General features: G+C 40.7%; 1 protein-coding gene across 5 annotated transcripts in view; it reads right to left on the minus strand.

Moving 5' to 3' along the window:
* C2H8orf34 (chromosome 2 C8orf34 homolog) overlaps window positions 1-21242 on the minus strand; it is a 175058-nt gene extending 153816 nt beyond the window's left edge. For 4 of the 5 annotated variants that reach the window (XM_076329589.1, XM_076329588.1, XM_076329590.1 and 1 more), the window contains exon 1: window positions 21010-21140. In XM_076329589.1, the coding sequence (XP_076185704.1) occupies window positions 21010-21078 (69 nt within the window). In that variant the 5' untranslated portion in view covers window positions 21079-21140. Of the gene's footprint in view, window positions 1-21009 lie in introns of all 5 variants that reach the window. The other variant, XM_076329592.1, reaches the window with a different exon arrangement.
* Window positions 21243-26299: the final 5057 nt, after the last annotated feature.

Raw genomic sequence — 26299 nt, forward strand, 5'->3', positions numbered from 1 at the left:
ATGGCTTATTACAAAAGAGAGTGAGTGAATCTGTTTAATTTTCAGTTCAATCATTTAAAATTAAATTTAAAGTTTTTATTACCAGAGTTCACATAATTATTTCGAGGATTGTGGGGTTATGCATGATTGTACTAGGAACACTGCGGGCCAATAAAAGATTTCGGTATCTGAACTGAGAGTTAAGGAAAATTTAGTTACCCAAAACTAAAACTGCATCTTGACAATCTCTGTAGTATTGATACCATCAGCTTGACTTGAAAATACTCCAGGTACATAAACTGTAAGTGAACCTGGTGATCTGATACACCTCAGGAATGAGCCTATTTTGTCCAAACACTTCAGGATCAAAGTCAATCACGGTGAAGTGACCAGAATGCAAGACTACTTTTCCAAAGTAGCTGCCTGAATAGCTATGCTACAGCCTGCTGACACTTGCCTGCAAGGAGGTGGGAGATGTGAGTCTAATCCCTGCAGGCTGAACAGGACACTGAACACAGGGTCTCACAGTCCCTGAGCAAGTGAATAGAACAGGGATTCTGTGACCATCTCTTCTGACCACATTTTAAATTCAAGAAGCAAACCTTGATCAGCGGTTTTTAGAAAGACAACAGATCCCAATCTTCTAGAGTGGCCTGAATGCTCTAAAAAAAACCCAAAAAAAACCCCTGTAAATAGGTTTTTGCCTTCTTAGTTAAGGCTTTGGGTGGTGCTTTCACATGCAAATATAATGCAATACCTGGGGCAAAATGCTATGAAGTATAATGAAAATAACAACTGTGAATAGGCAATGCTGGATTGCATGAGATTGCAAGCGGAAAGTACCTATGAACAATAGATTAACATGAACAAAGTCCGCACCGCTGTTGCATACAAAGTTGCGGCAAGCAGCCTTGATTATAGGAAGAGAGAGGTGATAATGACATTGGATTTCAAGTTTCTGAATAGGATTGAATTCATATAGATTAGTCTGAGCTTCTCAAAGTTAGAGATCTGTTAAGTATAAAAGATAATAATTTTTAAAGATTTAAAAAACACATTTACCATATTTAAATCGCACATTTGAAATTAAAGATTTAATGACACAAAAAAGAATTTAGAATATTGGTTTTATAAGGCCACTAAGGGATCGTCTGTCCATGTAATAGAGTCTTTGGATGTAAACAGTTGTAGAGATAAGTAACTCAGGTGCTGGAAAAGACAACAGTATCTACAAGAGATTTCTAAGGAAATCACAGAACTTTCCCAGCAACAAGTCTTTCAGATCCTGCAAAATCTGATAAAGATTAGATGGACTGGCACCTAAGATTCCTGAGAGGTCTGATGGAGTTGGTGTTCTCTGACCATGCCTAACGCGTGCCCAATATTAGACCCCTCACGAATATAGTAAAGCAGATACCTGCCAGCTGCATATGAGCTCTGGTTCTCATTCAGGATACTGGAACGCAGACACAATATAAGGCTACCATCAGCCTGAGGAGAGTCAAACCCACATCCCTCACCACACAGCATACTGTCTTAAACTCAAGGCTATAACGTATCAGGGAAAAGAAACTTTCTAAACTGCCTGCTAATCCTATGCTACTGCACAGTAAGATAGACAGACAGACAGACAATTCAGGCAGTGACATAAGAGGGAGCACAATTTGACAATCCAGTGGCTAATGTTAAACAGCATTTAGATCAAATATAGACACAGTCCTTTGACGCTGTGGAGAGCTGCTTCACTTATAGCCACACTTGAAGAGAAAACAGGGAACTGTTATCTCTGAAATACTGCTAGCATCGTCCCTCAGGGAAGTATTCAGATCATTGTGTCTATGCACACAGCAACACCTGTTTTCAACTCCAGCTTGACACTGTAGACCTGGCTAATATTTCAGACATTTCTCTGTGCTTTGGCATTTAGTACTATGGGTGAGTTCTTGCTTAGTATGTGGGGTTTCTCGATCACCATTCTGAGACACATACTACTACCCATGCAGTGTTCAGACCTATCAATGTGACTAACTTGGCTTGTAGTCACATCATTCATGGGATCACACACACCCTCAATTATTTTTTTTCTTTGTTGGCCTTCTTTAAAAAAAGAGATCTTGAGAAATCCCGTAACTGCAATCACAGAAGTAGGAACATTAGGGAACCTCTTTAAGTTAGCATCACTTTTACACAGCAAAATCCCATTCAGACATTAAAGCCTTATTTTCAGTGGAGCCTTGGCCTGATGCTCATTCCACAATACAAAGTTTGCCTCTGGAAACCACCACTGGGATGTCTTCCATGGGTTTCACCAGTGCATGCAACTAACATGTAACATACAAACCACAGGATAATAGACATGATGAAACTGCAGACAGTCAAGCCCATGTTGGCAGAAAAGTTAAAACTCAGAGCTATCAGATGTCCATTAGCAGACACTCTGCTCTGACAGCTTTTGGAACGAGGCACTGTAAATTATGCATTATCTGTAAAAGGCAAATCAATATTACTTCTCCTGTGGAAAAAGGATACAAGTAATTACATTACTACAACATTACATTTACTTAAGTTGTACAGAAAGATAATTATAAGATGATGTTTTAAAAAGCTACAGAATATACAGAATATATACAGAATATTTAATAACTTTGGCTGTACACACTGGAAGCAGTGTGTGCAGCCAAAGTTATTAAATATTCTGCATAAGTTCTATGCATTAAAATAACCATAAAAATTTTGTTTTCAAAATTTTTTAATCTTGACCAAGAATTTTTAAACTATTCATATGGAAGTTCAAATAATAACCACCAATTACAGTGACACAAAATGAAGAATGCAAGTTACCAGAGTCCAGGGTAGGGAAGTTCTAACACAGATTTAATTATCCTGACTTTAGCTGCCTACATAAATTAACTCTAAATTTGCTCAAGTAATGATCACCAAACAAATTCCAGTGAAGTTAACAGATGCTCCCTGACTGTTAGAATTTACTTAAATCATGTCATTTGGAGATGTTCCTTTAGTACAGCAGCTAAACAATTGTTGGTAATACTCAGTCTAATTACAAGTTTTATTCATAGACTTTGAATAGATTAATATCTATTCAGATACGCATCTTAATTTCCTATTATTTACCTGTGAGAGATTGACTTGGTCTCATAAGACTTCATACCAATGTTGTAATCAGCTTTTTAAATAGAACTAAATGTTTAATATGCACCAATACAACAGAGATTTCTGAACTGGAAAGGTCAGAATTTGTTGCCATAGAAAAGTCTGGAAATTCATTTTCACCACAGCAAAATACAAAAGGTTCTTTCATGTCTTTTATATACTGCAAATGTGGCTGGAACTACTTAAATAAGACTAACGACTAGGTTTATTTTAAGAAGACAAAAGGTTATTTCACATATAAGCAGTTGCTTGATTGATTTAAAGCTACTTGTATCCTTTCCCCCCCCCCACAGGAAAGGTCACACTGATTTGCCTTTTACAGGTAACAAGATGCACAGTATCTTGTCAGAATAATCACCAAAGCCACTGAAGACTATCTGCAAGCAGATACCTGATAGCTGTCAAACGCCTCTGAGAACACACAGTCACGTTGTTTGGTTCTACGCAGCTCAGACTCTGTGCTTTTCTAACCTCAAGTGGAAATTCTAAATATCTCCTCGTTTACAATTATAAGTAGCACTTTTATATTAGCAGTCATTTTAACCTGCATTCATTTAGGGGTAGATGAAGTTTTTGCTTAATTATATATACACTTGAACTTTGCCATTGGAAAAAAAAAAGCAAAACCCACAATGAAATCAGAATGAAAAGAATTGGTCACTTTAAATGGAAGAATACAGGAATCTTTTGCCATGCAGAAGCCATCAGCCCATGGATATAACAATAAAAATTGATTATAAATATATGAATTCATAATATTACAATAACCAGCTCAATAACTATGTTAACTAAGAAAAAACAATATTGACCAATTTTTTTTCCATACTCTAGGGGATCTTCCAGAGTTTTGCCTACTACCATCTATTACATGTTACCACATGATACTGGGAACTATTATATTTCCGTTGCATATCAGCGTACCTGAATTTATCTTCAGCCCCAACTGGGAAGACACATTAGTAAGTCCAGCTCAGTTAGAAGTAAAATCCACCTGTGATTGCTTCCATATGCATTTTTATCAACCATCAGTTAAGCCAAAATTACTTGCATGATTTCCCCCATCAGTGAGCAAGATGACAGAGAAACTGCTATAATGACACATTTTTTTTCTTAATATTATTTTCAAAGTTCTGACAGATTTCTAACATGCTCTGCCTTCATGGACAAACTCTTTTTTTCAAGTCAAATTAAAATAGATCCTTCTGCTGCTCAAAGCAGAGAAACTTCCGAGAACAACTATCCCATCATAGTCAAACTAAAAAACAAACTGAAGATTAGGTACACACAGAGAAAAAGACACGCAGGTGTCCGTTTTGACCTAAAAAGCGCAGGCTTGAAGTATTCAGGTTTAGAGTGCAACATGAACCACGAAGAATCAGGTATGAGAGACACAGTAGCAAAATTGCTAGGGGAAGGAAATGTTAACACTGAGCGCAGAGCTACCCACAGTCTACATGTCTCCAGCCACCTTCTGGGGTTCCCAAACTGCTTCCCCCTAGCACTACCAGGTTCATTGCTCTGCCTGAGCCCCGAGCAGGTACAGTCACTGCCTCTGTCTCCATCTAAAAATGGCCCAGGCTTGTGGAACAATCCCCAGGCTGCCATCCGGGATTCTCCTGAAAAGCAGGCCCTTCGGCGTCAAGGTTTGAATACACACAGACCTGGCCAGTCTGAGGACTGAACCCAGGAGATTACAGAGCCTACTGAAGATGAACAACAAGCTGCCTAACTGACTGCTCCTACAAAGCAAAATCAAAGCAGGCACCAAGCTTACCTTCTGAAAATGCATGCTCATACTACCGTTCCTCCAAGATCCCCTCCACACATTTACTTGCTTATCTCATCTACTGGCTTTGTCCTGCCTTGAAATAAGACTCAAAACTCATTGGGCAGAAGTTCTCGTTTGCAGTATGTCTGGACAATTTCCATCACAATACAGTACCTTTTCCTTGTTGCAGCCAGCAGATGAAAATATAATATAAAGATAGTGGAGTTTTTCAGCAAATAGATTTAACTACATAGAGATAACCTATTACATTCCTTTTGCATATCTTGAAATATACCCAGGAAAAAGGCACCACTGTATTCCCTCAAAAGCATGGAAAGATAGAAAATGGCAGGCATAATTCAGTAGTCATATTAAGAACAGCACTGATATCTAAGTAATATTTAGCTTTGTTCATTTATGAAATACTGTATTTTATTTTAATCCTAGAGGATGTAATCTCAAAGATTCAATCCAAACAGTTGTATCAGGACAGTCTTGCATTAATCAAGTTATTTCCACATCCAAACATCAATTCCCTATGCCGAAACACAATTACATCATCTTGTGTGGAACAGTAACTTGAATGATTTTTTTTTTCACCCAGGTTTGGCTACTGGAATCACAGAACCAAAAAAATACCTTTAACCCGTGCACAATTGCATTTACACAGGTGATGTTACAAATGAAAGAGAGACCTGACCACCATCAAAAGAGACAGAAGCCTCTCACCCTACTCCAATGCCTTCCAGACTCAGCGTATTGCAAGGCGTGTCCCTTCCTCTGGAGCACCATGAGGAAGAACAGATCCCCATACAACTTCTGCACAGAAAGAGTCACTGGAAGACTTGCTTCAGACAAGACACTTCCTCCTCAGAGTCTGCATGTCCATAATAATCATGCCCAGAAAAGGGTGCCCCAGAAAATGACTCTTCAGCAAAAGACAACTGATTAGCAGAAGCGAAAGAACAGTGTGTCTGTTGTACTCTACAAAGGAAAACATCAAACTTTGTTGACAATATACAACAGATACTAGATACGATGGATTACAGCCAGGCAAGTGTTTAACAGAAGAGATGGTCCAATGCCAAATGCATATTTCTAAACACTCAGCACCACACAGCTGCACCGACGCTGCAGACTCTGCTTCAGGCTGGGGCTGTAACTGTCCCTGGACTATAACAGCACATAACTGGGTTTTGTCCTCTTAATTTTTGATTTGGATAAATTTCATGTTTGTTTTTCAAATCTCATTTCCTATGTTAAAACAAAAGTATGCTTCAAAGCAAAGAAACCACCACAAACACTTGAAAGTTAGGTTCATAATTGCTCATACAAACTTACTGTGGTTCACTTTATATATATCGCAGTAATCACATAGACCTTTAAAAACACATTCCGTAACACTCATTCAGCTTGACTTTCAACTTGAATGTCATTATTTGAACAGTTTTTGTATAAAATATAAAAATAATGCTCAAGTACTGGATCAAATGCAAAAATCATCCAGCTGGTGGGAGGCATAGAAAGCATTCCCTTTTCCCACAAATATATATACATATATATCATATTATTAATATACATCAGACTCACAAAAGCTTTTGATGTCATAGAAAACTAGAAGAAATAAACTCAATGTTCCACTGAATGTAGGGCAAAAGGATGCTACGAGGAAGGCTTCTTGATTATTATAATGGTACCTATTATTATAAGGGCTTACGAGAACGGCGAGATCCCATGTTGTGTAATACTATGGTAAATTTTCATATGCTCAAATATTAGACAAAAACACTGTATAAGTAGTCATGGAAAAAACCACTCAAGCAGTTTTGCAGTATAACGGCTATTATTTGCAACATCTTAAATTCAAATGCTTCCAATTACTTCAAATTTTTTAAAATTGGAAAAAGCCTCAAAATATCTGGGGTTTGATTACAGCTGAACACAAATGGTAATGTGACATAAATAAGATACAGCAATATTTTTCCAGTGAATAAATGTCCACCTATTCCCAGTCCAAAAATTTGGCCAAATACTCTTCTGAAGGTTCCGAGAATAGCCATTTGACTTAATCGTCCGTCTCCAGAAAGAAACGCCATCACAGGCATAACGGTCTATTCTCATGGGCTTCTTTTTCAAATTTAAAGCAATAATCTAGTTTTACCCAAATACTAATGCTCACTTTTATCCATCAGCAATGGACTTTTTTGACATTACTTCTGGAAAACAACCACAAAAAAAACCCCAAAAAACCCCATATCCTACTTTCGCATTCCTGCGTAGTGATTTAATTTAATATGGATGGCCTATATTTGTGATCGCTACTGGTCAATGTTAAAGAGAACCATGAAGAGGGAGGACAGAATTAGTGTCATTGATATTTAAGGCCTATGTTTTCCACACAGGATTTACCAGTTTGTTCTCACCATAGTCAAGCCATGGAGAGAGGTTGTAGGAGCTTAAGAGACGTCCAAACTATAATTTCCACCAAGCAATTCAGCCAAATGAGGAAGTTCAGCTGAAAGTAAACTCATCACAAAAACACTACAGGTTGCTTTAACAAAACATTTCAATTTATCAAACTTAAAGGTTTAAAGGAGCTGTGTTTTTCAACAAGAATAAAAAAAAGAATATTTCTACCCAGTCCTAAATTGTACATTGCTGTCAATCCCTATCTTCCAAAAATGATGGCTGTAAATTTTACGTTCTCAGACCTACTCCCACCTGCTCATCAATGTGTCATTATGAAAGAATTTAAGGTAGCATACCTTGCATCCTGAGGACAAACACAAAATATGATATATGAAGACTTAAGCTAAAGTATAAGCGACCCAACTACTGTTAATCATATTTTTGGATCTCTTTCTTTTGTACCTCTCAGTACAATACGAGCACTTATGGCTGAAAAAGATATTCATTCAAATGCAGATTCATATGGAATGCTATTGGAAAAAAGCTGAAGCATGTATGTAGTCTACCTTCATGATTTGTCGCATGGATTACTTACTGTTTGTTCCATTAAAAAGTTACCTGCATGCCCAAGTCCTTACAGAATCCTCACCTAAGTAAGTAATGTGAAAAACCTCCCTCACACTACCTTTAAAGAGCAGTTGAAAACTGAGACCTATGTCAATACCAAGCTGAAAAAAGTCTCTGAAATGAGAGGATGTTGGACACTTCTGTTTGGCCTCTGGGAGGACAACTGCATTGGTTGCACAGGCTTAAGGCTGACACCATATCATGCCCACAGATAAAGTAGGTCTGAGATAATGGGGACAGCTAAATAAATATCAGCTTACATAAGCAGGATACGCTTTCCACTCTATAAATTAGAGATAAGCTAAGTTACATATATGATTGCAATATTAAAGCCATTTTTACATTATGCAAAGCATAAGTATGAGATAAGAAAAAAATATTAATATTGGTCTCTGTAATAAAAATATAAGTAATGAATAAATATTTTTTCTAAGAGAAAAAATAGCAGGAAAAATGGTTTTAAAAGTAGTCATCAAAAAACATGAGTTCTAATAATTACATCATATGGATCAACTCATTAAAATCACTTTCTAGCCCAAACAAGGTAACTTCAACGCATACACAAAACTGGTATATTTCTAAAAACTGTCACTTGCACTTTGACTATCTCTTCCATGTAAACTGTCACCACAGATCTAGTCAGCATGCCCTCTCTAACCTACCCGGGACATGACCCGCAACATCCACGAGCCGTCCTCTGGCTTAGGTTTTCAAACAAAGGACTAAAGGAGTATATTTTACAAGAAAGCTAGAGCCTTAAGTGGATATTTAAATAAGTGCTACTGAATGATTGAAAACTTTAAATGGGTAGCAATGGTAATTTTTAAGGACAGATAATTGAATTGTACATAGAACTGTAGTTAGGTCCATCATTTCTCATCAGACACTTCTACCATCAAGACTGCAATGGCTTAGGCAACTAAGAATCACTTCATTTCTAGAAGCTGAGATCTGGGTAATTTTAGAAGATGCGATAGGTTTTTGGGTTTTAGAGCTGTTTTTAATAACAGCCAAAGCATTACTAATCTTATTCGCGAATGCTTTTTATTTAGAAAACAATGCCTGCAAATCACTGGTGTATGTTTTTGTTTGTTTCTGACACAGCAAAGTAACTTCCCAACCCTGACAGTGATTGCCCAATTAAAGCTTCCTGATGATTTGATTGCTATTAATTTAATGTTAGACTAAATCTGCCTGGTTACGAGTGAAGGCCTTCCTCTTGTAAATCAGGGCCTCACCAACAGCAGCAGGGCTCACTGTGGGAACACAACGTGCTCACGTGGACTACACTGCAGCCTTGAGACTTGTCAATGCTCTGAACCGCCACACTAAGCAGGGAAGAAGGGAAGAGAAATCAATTTTTTTTAATGTGTGGCACCAATTAATGGGATTAATAGCACTACCAGGCACTGAGGCAGCACAAAGAAAGAAGAGGAAGCAGAAGGGCCATAATGAGCTCAGGGCCTTGTTGTGAAAACTCCTAAACCATGTGAAGACTGTAAGAGCCAGAGAGGTTTGCAGTCTCTGTGCAGATAAACAAGACAGACAAAGGAAAGGGAAAGACAAGCACAGAATAATACGTGATAATGCAGCAGGACAGCAGTAGCAGAAGTAGGAACAGCAGCCAGATAACTGTCTACCATTTGAGTACCCTAATTACTGCATATTTTATTTCTTCTCCTGACTTCTTAACTTTTTCTTCGGTGTTTAAGTAAATCTTATTAAGTGGATCTTCATTTTGGCCAACTTCATTCTTCTAATCTTTTTTCTATTATCATAGGGAAACACAGAATAAAAAAAATTCTCTTGAGTTTCTTATTTACCTTTGTTCCTTTTTCTCCCCGCTATCTTTTTCTTTCAGGTATTCCTCCTTCACAGGATAATAAATCGAGATTAAATCTGTTACTCTAGCAAAGTCTTCTCTTTGTGTATCCCTTCTTTGCTCCATATTGGTAAGTCTCCATTCAGCCTTTGTCTCCAAATAGCTTCACTGTCTTACACTTTGTATTAGACTACAGGCATTATTATCTACTGGCATTATTCTGAACCAGGGCACACTTAGGAGGAGCTCTGAAACACCTTTTTTTTTTCTGGGAGCTCTACATCATGCAAAAGGATGTGTCTTAAAAAGATAGTGAGTGAGTTGCAGCCTGCCATCTCTCCAAGGTTAATCCTGTGCAGAGTTTGTCCTCAGCACAATTATGGGTGGTGTTTCATGATGGCACACCCAGAGGAATTTCTGCATCTGCAAACCTTGGTTTTGTCCTCAGCTTGTGTTTCCCTGGACACCTCTGCTTTGTCCTGCTTAGGCAGGAAGGACAAGATTCTTTAGAATGCTTAGAAAGATGAATACCCAGGTCACATTGGGTGTATTGAGCGTGTCATGCCCGACTGGCCTGGACACGTGCAGTTAATACAACGTGTCTGAACAGGAACATACAGCACCTACCGCATTTATGCAGGATCTTTGCCCAGCGCACATGGGATTCTCAGGCATGTCCCAATGCTTCAGAGCATCTATATGCATTGCATAGCATGTGCACATGCGCACACGCATTTCAGTCTGAGAAATCCCAGTAAACCCAGACACAGAAACCTAGTAATCTTACCGTCTCTCTCTTTTCTTCTCCTTCAAATGAAACTATAGCTTTACTCACACCCATGCCCCCCAATTCCATCTCTACAAAATATCACAGAATCTGCCTCATAAAATCTTTTTCTTCCTAACTGCCCTATCTGTAATTGCTTCCACAGGTTCTCTCCTAAGGTCATCTACAGATGAAACTACCCTTCCTTTTCAGTTCTATGAACCATCTTCCAAGTCTCCAGAAGAGACAGCTTCCACTTTGTCCTGGTTTTGGCTGGGATAGAGTTAATTTTCTTTCTAGTAGCTGGTATAGTGCTGTGTTTTGGATTTAGGATGAGAATAATCTTGATAACACACTGATGTTTTAGTTACTGCTGAGCAGTGCTTACACAGAGTCAAGGACTTTCCCTGCTGCTCACACCGCCCCACCAGCAAGTAGGCTGGGGGTGCACAACAAGTTGGGAGGGGACACAGCTGGGACAGCTGACCCCAACTGACCAAAGGGGTATTCCATACCATATGACGACATGCTCAGTATATAAACTAGGGGAAAAGCTGGCCAGGGGTCCGCGGCCCGGGAACTGGCTGGGCATGGGTCACTGGGTGGTGAACAATTGCATTGTGCATCACTTGTTTTGTATATTCTTTTATCACTATTATTATTTTCCCTTTATTTTCTGTCCTATTAAATTGTCTTTATCTCAATCCACAAGCTTTACCTTTTTTTTTTTTTTCCGATTCTCTCCCCCATCCCAGTGGGGGGGAGTGAGCAAACGGCTGTGTGGTGTTCAGCTGCCTGCCGGGTTAAACCACAAGATGCTTATGTAGGCTTCTAGGACGAATTCTGCTACCAACAATACAGAGCAGCTTTTCTGCATTAGTGCACCAAAAGAAACACAGAACTTACCATTCAGAATTCCTTTCTTTGAGACAGATACCTAACCAGAGGAATCCTTCACAATCATCAGTTTACCTCTCCACTCATACAATGTCAGCAGAGACACAATGCCTATCAAATTGGAGTGTAATGCAATCTTGATGAAGGAGTTTGTGGCACAGCAGCCAGTGTTAATAGTAGTGCTAAGGACACCTTTAACTCCCTGGCAAATCTATACTCAAGCAGTATTGCCAAGATCAAGTACTAGAAGTATGAGTCAGACACTGCAAAACATGCACATTTCTTTAGATGATAAGAAGTTGTATTTTCTTGTATTTGCCCAGTGTTTCGCACCCTTCAGTCATACTCTCAGCAACCACAAGCACTAGAAGCTTTCTTTAAAAAAATAAAGTACAGATCCCAGGTAACCATTTGACTGTAGGGACTAAGATTATAAGGAAAAAAAAAAAAGAAAAAGAATGCATTGCCAAGTAGCATTAATCTTTGTCATCCCATCCCCTTCCATTTCCTATCCATTCTCACTTTCATGCTCAGTGTATTCATATGGTCCATTTCCTCCTAATCCGTTAGGCCATCCTCCCTAATTATTCAATTCCCTCTTCCGCTCCTTCACAGAAGGGACTGGGCTGGGCTCCATGACATTCTCCTGACCTATGGGGAACTGTACCTTTAAAAGGTGAGATCCATATGAAGCTAGCTTAAGCACACAAGCTCCTCGTATACAGGGCTGAGCAGTTAGTTACTACTCATGGAGTGATTTGGAGATCACTTACACCCATCTAGCAACTTGCTACTGGAGAAAAAGGCAGCTGTGCTCCTCTCCTTCCCCTCACCCTCTGGCCACCTACATTTTCCCTCCCGAGTCAATGCCGTGCTCCTCATCAGACCACATGGTGACACACCGAGCTAAACCAACTGAACACTTTTCACTTCTTTGCAGACTTCCTTTTCTTCTATTTCATCTTCCCAGACTGGGTAACTGTAGCATGAGACAACCGCCAGTTCTGGAACAAGAACAGCAGTAATGGGCAGCCAGCAATGAAGATGAACAGGACCTGCAGCAACTGGCTATTAGCTCAGCCTCACAACCTGCAGTTCTGAGTACCACACCACCAGAGCATCTGGAGTAAAACAAGCTATGAGAGGAGGAATGATTCAATTAAAAAGGCTCCAACACAGCTGAAAGACCCAAACTGTCATGATTCCTGCCCCAGAAAACAGCTCCTCCAGAAGCTAACAAAAGAGCTTGATAAGCGTATTGTTCCAGCTACTATAGAGAAATCTGGTGCATGAATAGAGTGATTTTACTCATTGAATATTGCAGAGAGCTGGCAACACGAGGAGAGAGAAAGAATGCTTCATGTAAATACACAAGAAGGTAACAATTTCCACTCCCCGTATGGACAGAAATTTTATAAGAGGTGGCTAATGTAAAATAGCCTTCTACTTACCATGCACAGGTAAGCAAGTTCACACACATTCTTCATTTTGTATGGGCATTTCCCATAATGTAACGTATTTCCTCACAGTGCTATATAAAGTCATGTTCAAAACTGAGGTGTTTCACTGGAAACTCTAAGTTTAATGCAAAGATAATACTTGAATTTTATGTGAATAGGGAAAGAAAACTGCCCAAAACAACAGAAGAGCAAAACCAGAGGGGCATCATGACTTCAGCCTAATGACTCTGCCTGAAGACTTTTGGAAGGAACTAAAAATAGGTATTCAGTGAAACTGAGTAGCCAAAGGAGAAATTAACACAGCATGGCATATGGTACCTGACATAAAAATTAAGGCCATCAAAAATGTGTCTATTGCAAGCTTTTTAAAAGGTATTACCCTCTATACTGAAAGCAGATACGGATGTTGGGTTGTCTTGGCAAAGGCATAGGTGTGCATTTCAAGTAATCATGCTCTTTTCCTACGTCCTAGAATTAAACTCATGAATCTCTGTTCCTCCTATCAAATGAGTGCTGCTTTTCATCACCTTCAGTAAAATCTGAAACAGCACACTGCCTTAGTCAGGAGGCCAACAGCTTCCTAAGATTCTATTTGAAAATGATTTTGCTTTCAGCCGGGTTTTAACTGTTTCTCATGGTTTCAGGTAGAGAAGCATCTTCTCTTAACACAGAAGATATCCCTCTCTCATACTTCACAGCTAGTATAAGAAAGTGTGCATCTCTGCAAGGGGAATAACACAGAATACAGTCAATAACACCTCATTTTTATCTGGATATTACAGACATTAAGGGGTTTGGGTAGTCTTTGTTCCAAAAGTTGGTGAACATAAAATGCCTGAAGCCACCTCTCAAGTCCAGAGGTAATAAAGTATCTCCATTACTCCCCACTCTTACAAAAGCACATATGCTTTCCCAAAAAAAATAAAAATATCACAAGACAAAAAAAAAATCACTACACAAATGAAAATGAGAAATTATTGGTCCTCACCTCTTCATTTACATAAACAAGACAGAAAATGGAAAGTACCAAGTGGGAAGAAAACAAATTGGAAAAAGGGAAAGAGTATTGATTAGACTTTCAAAATTAGAGGCAAACTGTAAAAGAACATGATGTTAAAACGCTCTTAAATATTATGTTTCTAACCCAATTTTTTAATGCTTCTGTTTACAAAGTAACACTTTTAAACGAAGCAAGAACTAATAACAGGTGTCTTTCTAGGTGTGTCTTTTTAGTCAATGCCAAGATAAAGAAGCTAACTAAGAAATCCACTTGCTCCAGAAGAATAAAGAAGCACATCACATGTGGCAGAAATGCCGGTCAAGGTACTAGCTGCCCCCTTCCCTCTCAGAAGCTCCAAAACAACCAGAAGGCTGAGACAGTGCTGACTCCGGGGTACGGACAGCATCTAGACCACTTGGAAAAGCATAAATCAGTAACAGCAAAGAACACATTAGAAAAAATTAAAGACTGAGTCAAAGCCATTAAAGTTTTTTATTTAATATTTGACATTTACATTTGTCCTTTGTACCAAAAGATTGGATTAATCAAAAGAAACAAAACATTTGAAGAGCTTACTTCAGGTTTAATTAACACCATGTATTAAATATTATCCAAAACTTAGAAGAAACTTCATAATGTGATAAAATGCAAAGAAAAAAGAGCAGTAGTAATAGGCTAATTTTGATCCAGACTGATTCATTACTACAGGGGTTGCCAGGCAAAAATTCAAAATCATCATTGTCCCAGTGCATGTCCTAGAGCAAAGACATTAGACTCATGGCATTTTATTTTATTTTAAACAGGAACTCTGTTTAAACTTTATTTTATTTTAAACAGGAACTCTGCTAGCTCTAGACCTTAGCATTGAGCAGCCAGGCTCTGCTGGTACATGATGGTGAGAGCAACTCAATTGAGAACTACCTCTCATTTTCCCAGCTATTTTTTATGGGAACCTAGTTATGCCTTCTGCTCCCCCTCTCAAGAAACAAAGTAATTGTCATTTTGAGAGTTTAAAAACATTAAAAGTTAATGTAACAAAAGGAAGTTATTATGATTCTTTCATTTTATCATTCCATATTTTAGATACAATTCTTCAAATTTAATTATTACTATTAGACAAAGAATGTAACTTTGATTTTTATTTCTTTGTGTGTCGTGCCCAGAAGGAATTTTTTTTAAAAAGCAATTAAGAAAGCCCATATTTCCCTTTCAGGAAAGTAATGGTTTTGCCACTGTGGAAACAAAGACTATGTGATTATCATCTATGTTTGTGACCACACAAATGCATACCTGTATCTGTGATCTCTTTCACTGTCTCTGTCCAATATTTTTTTAAACCTTCGACTAATTTCAGATAAATTCCCAGAGGAGCAGACATCACAAAAATGCAAGTTTTTTCAAATGTTGAGAGATTAACTAGTCAGGTAGCAAGACCAAAACATGTGATTTTCCTCATTCAGGAGCAACCTCTTGTCTTAAACCCATATTCCACAGGAGAGAATAATTATGAATGCCTCATCCACAGGGAAATTTCTGACAACTTTTGCATCTTGTTGGTCACCACAAAACGCAAGCAAAAAGCATAAAGCCAGTGCTCACGGAACTGTTTGTTAATGGAAAAGGGTCTGTTTATAGTTTTAATTAGAGTTTTTCACTTGTTTTCCCTTAAAGACAACTTTACCAAGGCAACTATCAGAATGCACAATGAATTCTCCAAAAAGCAAAGGACACCTCCACACCATTTTTTTCCATTTGACTTTCATTCCCCTTAAGTAGGCCTTTTACTTCAATGCACATCAAGGCTACCACAAAGTCCTACTGTAGCAGGCAACAAAAAAAATTAGAACCTATATGATCCTCTACCCCCCCACTGTGTAACACAGCAGCATTTCCAGATCACGGCTGGTTTCCACACATCCTTTGAAAAACAGCTAATATTGGCTCCTCTGAAAGAGGGACTGCCAGGCTGAAACAATGTCACTGGGTAATCAGTTAGTACCTAAAATGATGCTCATGATGCCTAAGTACTGAAAAACTTGGTCTTCCAAAGGCTCCGTCTAGCTGCCTGAAATTAAACGCTTCTCTATGTAAATTCACATCATCCAGATTACAGACCCTTTCATGCTAGCAACAGAATCTAACCAATTAAGCATAATACCAAAATAAAAGATGATTTGAGCAAGCTCAAAAGAAAACAATTCTTTGAGAGCATCTTATCATTCACATTGCAGATACTGCAGCTTAAAACACAATTTGATACTGTGAGGAATCTTAAACTGGTAAATGAGACACTCAAGTTGACTGTGTCTACATTATGTATTTGAGAATTGAGGGCAAACGTTGCTTCAGAAGACGGTCCAATCTCCAAAATTCATTCCTAAACTTTGACTAACTCAGTCACAAGGTGCACTATAAATACTGTTAGTCACCAAAGAGGTGCATTAGGATGCGTTAAGGTTTAAGTCAGAAGCATAGTTATTTTATTTAAATTAAATAATGGAAGCCAGTGCATAATATGCACTAATAATGGCATCTCATTTAGGAAAGAAGCCACTGTAAATTAAAAAAAAATTAGTTGCCTATTATATTGCTTCAGGAATTTTGTCTGCTAAAAGAAAACAAGGTAAGTGTGGCAATACAAACACAGCCTTTATGTTGTTCAAAATAAAAATTATAGTTCTAAATCCACATTATTTCAAGAAAAATTCTTAGGTAACCAGGGGTTTGGTATGTTTATTTTGAGAAGAGTTATTTTGGCTTTTTATAACTCAAAGAAATTACAGTCTTCTGATTTGTATAACAACAATGTACCTGCCGGATGCTTTTTAGCTGCAGTTCCGTAAATAAGAAAATTCCAAAACACTAAATTCATCTCAGAGCTCTTGAAGATTTATTGCAATCTGTTCTTAAGAGTGCTGATCCAGCTTTCAAATTCACAGAAACTAACTGTCAGGTTGCCCAAATGAGAACACAACTGGATGCTGAAGAGATACAGTCATACAGAAGTCTAGATGTATGGATACTCACAAGCAGCAGGATTATTCATTGAGATTATTAGCACACAAAAAGAATTTGTTGGATTGGATGCTTGAAACGCAAAGTGGGTCAATACTTCACTCAGACAGAAATGAGTGGGTGCTGATTCTGAATACTCTGTCCCAGCCAATTTTAGGCACACACCTCCTGTTCACATTTTAGAAAGATGGAAAAAAACAACAGTGAAGCTTCATCACAGAAATAATTCATATTTAGAATTCTTGTTACATTCCAAGTTAAATGTAAAAAAAAAAAAAAAAGTCTAAAAAAATATCAGGTAGCGCTATGCTACATGTTACCACAAAAATCCCAGAAGAGAGGCGTTTCTAAAGGGCATTCCTCAAATCTAAACTAGGTGTTTTACCACAGTATTCTCAGATGCCAATAATCTCTTACAGGAAGATGCCTAAGCTTTCAAAAGTGAAAGGGGAAAAAAAACCCACAACACACAAAAACAACACAGAACAGGATAAGCCAGCTCATGAAACCTGACAGAATTTAAGGGGTTAACTTAAGACCTTACCTGCACGGCCTGGGGCAACTTAGAAGTTGACCTATAGGTTCACAGGAATTCTACCTGCAAAAACCTTAGGCAGCTGTAAGATGAAATGGCAGTGAAGTAACAATTTTGAAAAAACATGATTTTTGGACCTACATTCAACAGAGGGAAATGAGGCTGAAGTATCGAAGTTGTTCTGCAATCTGTCTCAAAATTGACACAGTCTCAGATGTACACACTAACTCCCACCCACCTTCCTTCCCACCTTTAAGCCATAAATAAGAATTTAACTCATAAAAATGTTTGGAATCAATTGAATCTGTGTATTACTATTCATAGCTGAGTGGATAGGACTTCCTACTATCCCTTAACAGGTACCGGTAGTCAGTAGGAGACGCCTGCTGAGTCAGCCTAAGCTCATTATTTCTTTCTCCAGAAGATGACTCCTACCTTTCTTTATAGAGATGGAAACAACTTTTTAACCAAGGGAGGGCCTACAGTCTTCCTGCATCTCACATGTCAGCACTTCTCTTGAACACTTCTCTTTTACACCAATTAGAAAGATAATTCAAGTGTCACACCATAAAAAACTTCAGCAAAGAAATAAAACTGAACTCATCTGCATATGCAGCATGCGCTGAAGGTAAAAAAAAAAGATGAAGTCCAAAAGAACAGATGTCCTTAGGTGGATACTGCTCGTTAATGAAGTACAAAAAGCCCTAACCACAGTAACAGAAGGCCACAAATATAGGACAGAACGGAGAAAAGAGACACTACCAGGATAACTGCAAGCAACTGAAACAGAATGACCAGCTAGCAACTAACGGCATCTACTGCTCTTGACTCTAATGCAGGGGAATCACACTTCATCAGGAAGCCACCGAGTGTTCCAGCCATCAGCTAACTGTGCCTGCGTAACTGCCTAAGATCTATGGTGTAAAGTCCTCCTGATCACTGATCGTTCATTACCCAAGTATGCAATCTGATCTGTTTATGCATCACCATCCCTGCCTGCATGTCCTCTCGCCACTTTCTTCTTTCCTGTAACTGCCCTCAATTACCCAATATTATTTTATGCACTCCCTAAAATGTTGGCTTGAAGCATATATTGAACAATTATAGTCACAACCTGCTCAGCAAATAACACTGCAGAAAACTGAATCCAAGTCTACTCTGTTCTGACTTGGTATTAGAAAATGAGTACTCATTGCAAAAAAAAAGATGGCTGTCATGCATGACAAGTGGTGATTAATTAGCATCAAAAACAGAAGTGGTGTAAGAAAATGCTAGCTGTTCCTGAATGAAAGACGAAGCGCAGCGCTCTCTTCTCAATGTGTCAGAACTTTTAGAGACATGAAGAACTGATGCGTTAGTGAATATATCTGACTTTGAACACATGGTATTCTTGATACACCACAATGCATATATAATAGGAATTCTAGTATAGAGCATAAGCTTCACCCTATGCATAGTCTTTGATCAATTCCCGTCAACTTCAAATACATGTCTTCCCCTTACTAAGGACTACAAGGATCAAGCACAGGTTGTAGATCTTCAAAAAAATGTCAAGAACAAAAAATACATCACCAAAATGAAATATATAAGTAGATTTTAAATGGCTAATCAGGAAGCAGAGGAGATAAGAATTACGATCCTCTTCCTCCCAGTGTTATGGATTAAAATAACTTCAAACAGCTACATGAATGCTACAGCCCTATATCTTAAATCCATTCCCTAGTTTTCAGGTCTAAGTGAATTTCACACAAAAATCTCTTCCTGGTATACAGGATCGCACTAACAACCTGTAGACAGCCTGCAAGGTTATGCAAAGAGCCTTCCACAGACTTTTTCTACCACGATGAAATTCCTACATTATAGCGATCAGTGAAATATTTAGTGATATATGAAACGCTGTAACAAATACAACTTAATTTTTTCTTCCACTATTGATAACTAAAGCATCCTGCTATTTAAACAAGAGATGATTAGCATCTTACACTACTGAGAAACTAGGTTAAAACACAGTGACTCAGAACAGTGATGTCAAGTAGTTTGTTTGAATTTTAATGTGTGAAACAATGGGTTAAGAAAATTTTGAAGAAAATGACAGCTGTCAAGGGCCTAACTCCTCAGCAACCCTTAATTCCCATTGAAATATACAGGAGTCAGTTACGTATAGAGCCCTAGCAACTGTGTTGATTGAACAGTCTTTTATTCAGAAATTGAACCACACAAATGTTTCCGTTTCTATGAATTCTAGAACTAGAAAAATCACCTGCTGTTCCCTAGTACCCAGTTACAGTTCCATCAAATGGGGGTTTATTTATTGCAAAATGAACATAACAGCTCTGACACTGAGACAACGTAATCTGTCACAACAGCCTCAGCCCATGCAAAATATAAAAACTGACCCTTAGCGAACAGTTTTCTAACAAAATTTGAACCTTTCTTATGAGGGTTGGCAAATGCTACCCAAAACATAACACTACACCAGAACAAAAGAGATTTCATACGTAGTAAGCTTGATTGAGAACAAGTTAAATACTGAAAAAGGGAGACTTGCGTCTTGGGATAATACTGCCGAAGTATCATATATGTGCATTTAGATGTAAAAACCGTATGAGAAACAGGAGGATAAAATGGTAATAATCACGATTGCTCTAGTACCCTTTTAGATTCCAAGTATTCATAGCTTATGCACAGAAATAGTAAAATACGCACATCTGTGCCTCTACAAATCCAAGCAAGTGCATCTTTGTAAGACCAAGGGAAATCTATAGCAAAAATACGGTTCCCAAGTGTATGACTGCAGATAAAAATTTCAGAAAACACCATCGACAGGGACTTTTCGCAGGACAGATTTCATCCCGAGCGCCCGGTCCAGAGGGCGGGTTTCCCGGTGGGGAGGCATCCACCTCTTCCCTCCTCGCCAGCCGGTCACGGAGGGACAGCGCCTCGGGTCTCGCCCGCGGGCCGTGCGGCGCCCGCCCCCCGCGGCTCGCTGCTCAGCGCTGCCGCCCTGGAGACAGGGGGGGCTTGGGAGCGCCACCTGCCCCTCACGGCGCACGGAAGGTGAGCCGTTGCGCGGCTCCCCGCGGCCGGACGGCCAGGGCCGGGCCGCCGTCCCACCACCGCGCGGCTCCGCCGCCGCCGAGGCGACGCGGGCAGCTCCGCGGGGGCGCCTCCAGGGACTGGGGCCGCGGGTGGGAGGGCGAAGGGGCACCTGTTTCACGGCCCGCGCGGGAGCGCGTGAAGCAGAGGGCGGCGCGTCCGCGGCGGGGCGAAGAAGCGGGGGCACATCCGCGGGATGGCCGGGAAGGGCTGCGCGGAGCTCCGACGCTCCGAGGGGCGCGGAGGAGGGACGCGAGGGCACGCGTCTGGTGCGGAGCGGCAGGGCAGGGGGTGCCGGCGCTGCCCTCCCCTCCCCGGCCGGGCAGACGCCGAAGCGGCGCCTCGAACTCGTCCTCGCCCCTCCGCTCACCTGTGCTGCGCGGGGAGCCGCGGCCATCGTGGGGGCACCCCCGCCCCCACCGCTGCCCGCCGCGGAGGAGCCGGCCGGCAAAAGCGCACCTTACCTCGAAGAGGGGACCGATCTTATTCTTCTCCAGGTAGGCTTGGATCCTGGTCTGCTGGTGAGACGCCATGAAGAGCTCACGAGGCGGGGGCTGGAGCTCCTCTCCCCCGGCGGCGGCTGCAGTCCCTCCGGCTGCTCGCGGCTCACACCCCCGCCGCCCAAGGGCTGCCACAGCGGGAGCGGGGGGAGGCGCTGAGAAGGGACGGCAGCCCGAAGTCGCCGGGACGGAGCTAACTCAGGTAACCGGAGGGGATAGCCGGGTGCCAGTCGCCCGCTTAACTAGGCTCGGGGCGGTGGCGGGCTGTCTCCCCTCAGGGAGCAGCGGGCGGGCGCTGCCTGGAGCGGAGCATGGTGCAGGGAGGAGGAGAGCTGCAAAGGCGGCCCCCGAGCCCGCGCCGCTCCGCGCTCGGTGTCTGTGTGTGTGCGCCTGTGCCTGGCAGCGCCTTGGTTACGGGAACAGCCGCGGCTCGAGCTCCCGCCCTCGCGACAGCGCCGCTCCCGAAGCCAATGGCCGGGGGCTCCTGTCAGCGCCGCGGCCGTTGGCGCCCGGGCTCCGGCGCACAAAAGGCGGGAGCGAGGGAAGGGGGAGGAGAGCGGACGGGAGGCGGAGGCTGCCCTGCCTCCTTCCCTCCGCCGCCGCTCCCGTGCCCTCCTGGGGATGGGCTTCTCCCCCGGCGGAGCCGAGTTCCCGCTCTCCGGGGGCGCTGCCTGCGCGCCGGCGTTTTGCCAGGGACCCCAGCCGGCTCCGCTCCCCCAGGCTGGGAGTTCCCCCGGGCGAGGGGTGAGCGCCGCGGGCCGCCCGGCGTGAGGGGCCTGAGCGGCGCTCGAAAACTTCAGCTGGTGGAGGGGTCGCGGGGGAGTGAAACGAGTCGCCCAGCGAGCAGGGAATGGGGGGTGCAGGGACTACAGCCAGCGCTCTTCCTTAATTTTTGTTTAAATTATTTTTAAATCTTAAAATGCTACCTTTCTATGATACCGATGAAATTCCCAATTAGCGACACCGAGCATGTTAATACAGTAATTCAAGTAGCTATGTAGGTGCACCCTGGTCACAGGTTGTGTCGAGTTCCCCCCAACAGACAAGGGCTCTCATCCAAAACCCGATGGAGTAAACGAGAAATTTCCAGCTGGCTTCAGGGAGTAGTGAGTTAATGGCTACATCAAAGAAGTAGTATTTGTTCTTTCTCCAAGTAATTAGTTCCCCACTTTTTCTGGAAGCAGGGTCATAACCAGCTTTTTTCTCTCTCTTTAGGGAAGAACAAACAAAAACATGCTGCTCAGGATTTGACACTTCTGTTCTTCTGCAATAACTGATTCTGCTGTACCAGCATTCACCTGTTAAAAAAACAGTAAAAAAGACATATCTTATTTTTTCATAAGAATTTTTTAACAGCACAAAACAGCTTTGAAGAATATTAGGAAAATTCGGCACATCTGCTGAATCAGGCTGCCTGCTCCCAAAGCAGTGTTCTGCAAATGCAAGAGTAGGAGCCTCTCCTGATTGAGAAACCATTAAAGAAAAAGATTAATTTCGTCAGGAGTTAAAAGATCGTGAGTTCTGTTCCCACAGGCATTGACTGTTGTTTGACTTCAAAGTCCTCCTTACTGACCTAAAACTCGTGCTTCTACCTACAAGGAGGTCAGGTGTAAGTGTATTCTAAAGAGAGTTTGCAGCGTACCCAGTAACATAAGCAATAGCTTGTAGAATTCTTTAATGGTTTTGCTGGAACATGCTCAGTTTCACTGCTCATCCCAGTCTCAGTGAGGCAGAGTGTTTATTTTCTGTAGTAGCCACTAAAAAATGGCCTTTTTTAATTTGGATTTTTAGTGTGTTGGTAATATTCTAAAATTCATATCAGCTCAGAGTTTTAGCATATCATCTCCAGCAAAGTACAGCTGCTTTGCCTTGTGCCACTTAAATAATATGGTGCTAAGCTAGTTTAATCAGCCTAATGAGGATCATACGATCTTAAGGGTAATTGCCAGTGATGCAGGTTCTCTATAGTGGCTCTAATGATTCTCATCAGATGAGGATGTTTGTAAAATTTCACAAATCTCACCAGAACCCAGACTGCTCCAACAGATAAAAGTCTCCCACTTTGCAGAATGATGCTTCCCTCCCGTGATCCAAAAATGAGAACATATGTTTCTATAGCCCTACACAGCCTGACTTTTTAAAGCAGCAGTACTTCCAGACCTGCTGGGACCTGACCGCACCAGGACCTGCAAATGATCACTGCTCTGTGTAGACCAATAAGAGGACTGAAGAAAAGAAACAAGACTATCAGCAATACAAATAGAAGAGAGAACTTGTTAAAGAAGGTTTTGAAGATAGCATAACTGTCTATGGTTAGACAGTTAGCTAGATCCTAAGATCTCATCGTTAAAACCTCAGAGTTTTGGGGTTTGGTTGTGGGGTTTTTTTCCTCCCACAGAATCACAGAATGGTTGAGGTTGGAAGGGACCAGTCCAACCCCCCTGCTACAGCAGGGTCACCTAGGGCTGGTTGCCCAGCACTATTTCTAGGTGCCTTTTGAGTATGCCCAAGGATGCTGGATCTTTCTGGTATCTTGTCAATTTTTCTTCCTATTTCCTTAGACCTTCTTTTCCCTCTCTCATTTCTCACACAGACAAGTAATCTAGACTTTCCAGTTGGCTTGGGAGACACACTAGCAATCCTACTGTGGCTGGGAAAGCTTCCAAGGCCAAAAGCAGAATTAGCTTTGTAAACAGGCACAGCTCATAATCCCACAGCTCCCAAAACACTTAACTGACAGGTTAGCCTTTGATGTGGATTAGGCACTTTAGGGGGACATGAAACACAGGCAGTCCCTTACCAAGAGCTTCCTGTTGCTGTTTCCTAGCTGAAGGTCTCCAGCAGCTCTCTAACAGAAAGCTCTTTGAGTGCTGAAGTACGGGAGTGCAGGTGTGTCCTGCAGAGAGCATAGGCTCGGTGACATGATAGGGTAGGAAAAGGAACTGCACTGTTAGCATTTTTTCCTCTTTTTCCAAGAAAGCACAAAAACTTTTGCTAGATTTAAGACAAGCCACACTAAGATAGCTATCAATAAATACCTGTGATTTGCAAATAAGTACAGAGAGCTGGGTATGTCCCTTCTGTCCTCTCAGTTGTAACGGGAAATTTTTTTTTTTTTAAATTTAATTAAGATACTTTAAATTAGTTTTTAAAATTGGTATCAATACAGGTCTTTTAAAATGAACTTTCATTTTAAAACAAGCATCACAGATTTTTAAAAAAATCTCTTGGATTAAAATTACTGATTGGGACATGCATAAATTTATATTACTCAGCAATCTTTTTGTGTGAGCAACTGAACACTAAATTACTTCACAACCCAAGTAATAAAGTATAGTCTCTGTATTGTGCTTTGCTATGATCCTTGTTTCATTTTGTAGATGCTTTTCTTTAAAGAACAGTGTACAGCATGCACATCTACGTAACACTCAGGACTGAATTGCAAAAACAGAAACGACTACAAGAATTTGCACATAGGCATCAAAAAATGAAAGGTGTCCCGATTTCAAATTATATGCACCACACAAAGTAAAAACCATAAGATTCCAAAAAAAACGGGGAGAGGGACAAAAGAACAGAGCTAATTTTAAGATGCTTGTGACCACACTCTATTCTGTGTCTGCACCTGTGATGTCTGAGCTCTGTGCTTATTACCATTGTATGTTGGTGGTTTTCTCATCCTTCGCTCTTCTCACCAAGAGAAGAGCATGCATGTTTTGGTAGGTTGTTTCCGGTTTGACTGACTTAGTTCAAGAAGTTCACTACAGTAGGGGCCTATTAAGTGATTCCATAGTATTCTACATAATTTCAGTCCTGTCATCCATTTTCCAGGAATAAGATTGCTGCAGTTCCAACGCCAAGCATTGAATTTTCAAAGTTATGGGCACTTGCAGTAACCATTCATCATTGCTGGAGTGAAAATACCCAGGCTTTACATGCAAAGAAGGTGTTCTTCAGGAGTCGGAGCTGCCACTGCCTAGCAGAAAAGGAAACTGATGACTTGGCTGTCCGTAAAGGTACTCTGTGGGTCACAAATACCCGCTGCCAAGTCAACAATTTTCTCCCTGCTGGCTAAAATTTGATCCATGTGCTCTGTAGGAAGTTTATTTTTTCAGATGGCATCTGAAGTGCATAAGAGACATTAAGATCTAAGAGAAATCTATAGTGGCAATGTATGAATTTATTACAGACCTTTACATGGCATTGTAGTTCCCATTAAGTGCTTTATGTTTCAGCTATCAAAAATCATCACTAGAAATTCCTTAATGAACCTTTCAAAGAACAATTAGGGAAAAAAAAAACAACTAGCAGGCACATTAGAAGAGGTAGTATTCCTCAAAACCTGGTGATATTTTCTTGATAAAACTTTCAATTTTGTCAGTGTTTCCTTTAATGTCATTATCTATTTCATGAAAAAGTAAGAGTCAACAGCTGATTAAATGTAGTTCTTACAGTGTGCTTGTACTTTAAAAAAATGCAACTGAAGTTACCTTCAGGAAAATAAAATCCCTGAGTGCCTGCACTTTATACATGAGGCTTTATTTTTATTGCTAAAGCATCGCTTTGGAACTTTACAAACCCCTGTTGTAAAATTTTCTAAAACAGCACACACACACACAGAGGCTGAATATTGCAGTGCTTCAAGCTTGTTTAAAATAATGGAGGTCTAGCAGTTCCTGACCTAGAAAGCTGCCATCTAGCTTTTTATTTAGTATTCCCATAAAAATGGATCTGCTCAGATAGCATGTTGTCAAAAGAAATTGAAGCATCTTAGTACATTGTGCTGAGATGTCCGGTTCACCTTTTATCCCATATCAAGTTAGCAGACAGAACTGGGAATAACGTCATTGGGGGGCTCATGCCAATGATTTGGTATACTTAACTTTGTTTGGTGGTTTTTTTAAACCTACTCAGTACAGGATAATATCCCCACAGGCATCAGCTTGCATTTAGACAACCTTGAATATCCTTTCTATGATTTTCTATTCACACCAAGATAAGAGCCATACACTTCAAAATCTGGGCTAGACTTAGACTCGTCGTAAAGAGCAAGGATTCCTTTGCATCATCATTCTCCTAGAGAATTCAACCTAGGTTTTGGATATTTTGTCCTTTATACATTGTGATCTTGGCCACAAACACTCAGCCTCTGTGGTAAAACATTTCCTATTCTCTGCAGGGCAGGGGCCCTTGGGAACTTGAAAGCTTGCATTATGCTCAGGCTCTCAATAAGGACAAGAACAAATCACTAGAA

The sequence above is a fragment of the Aptenodytes patagonicus genome, chromosome 2 (genome assembly GCF_965638725.1).
Source record: "Aptenodytes patagonicus chromosome 2, bAptPat1.pri.cur, whole genome shotgun sequence".
Lineage (NCBI taxonomy): Eukaryota > Metazoa > Chordata > Aves > Sphenisciformes > Spheniscidae > Aptenodytes > Aptenodytes patagonicus.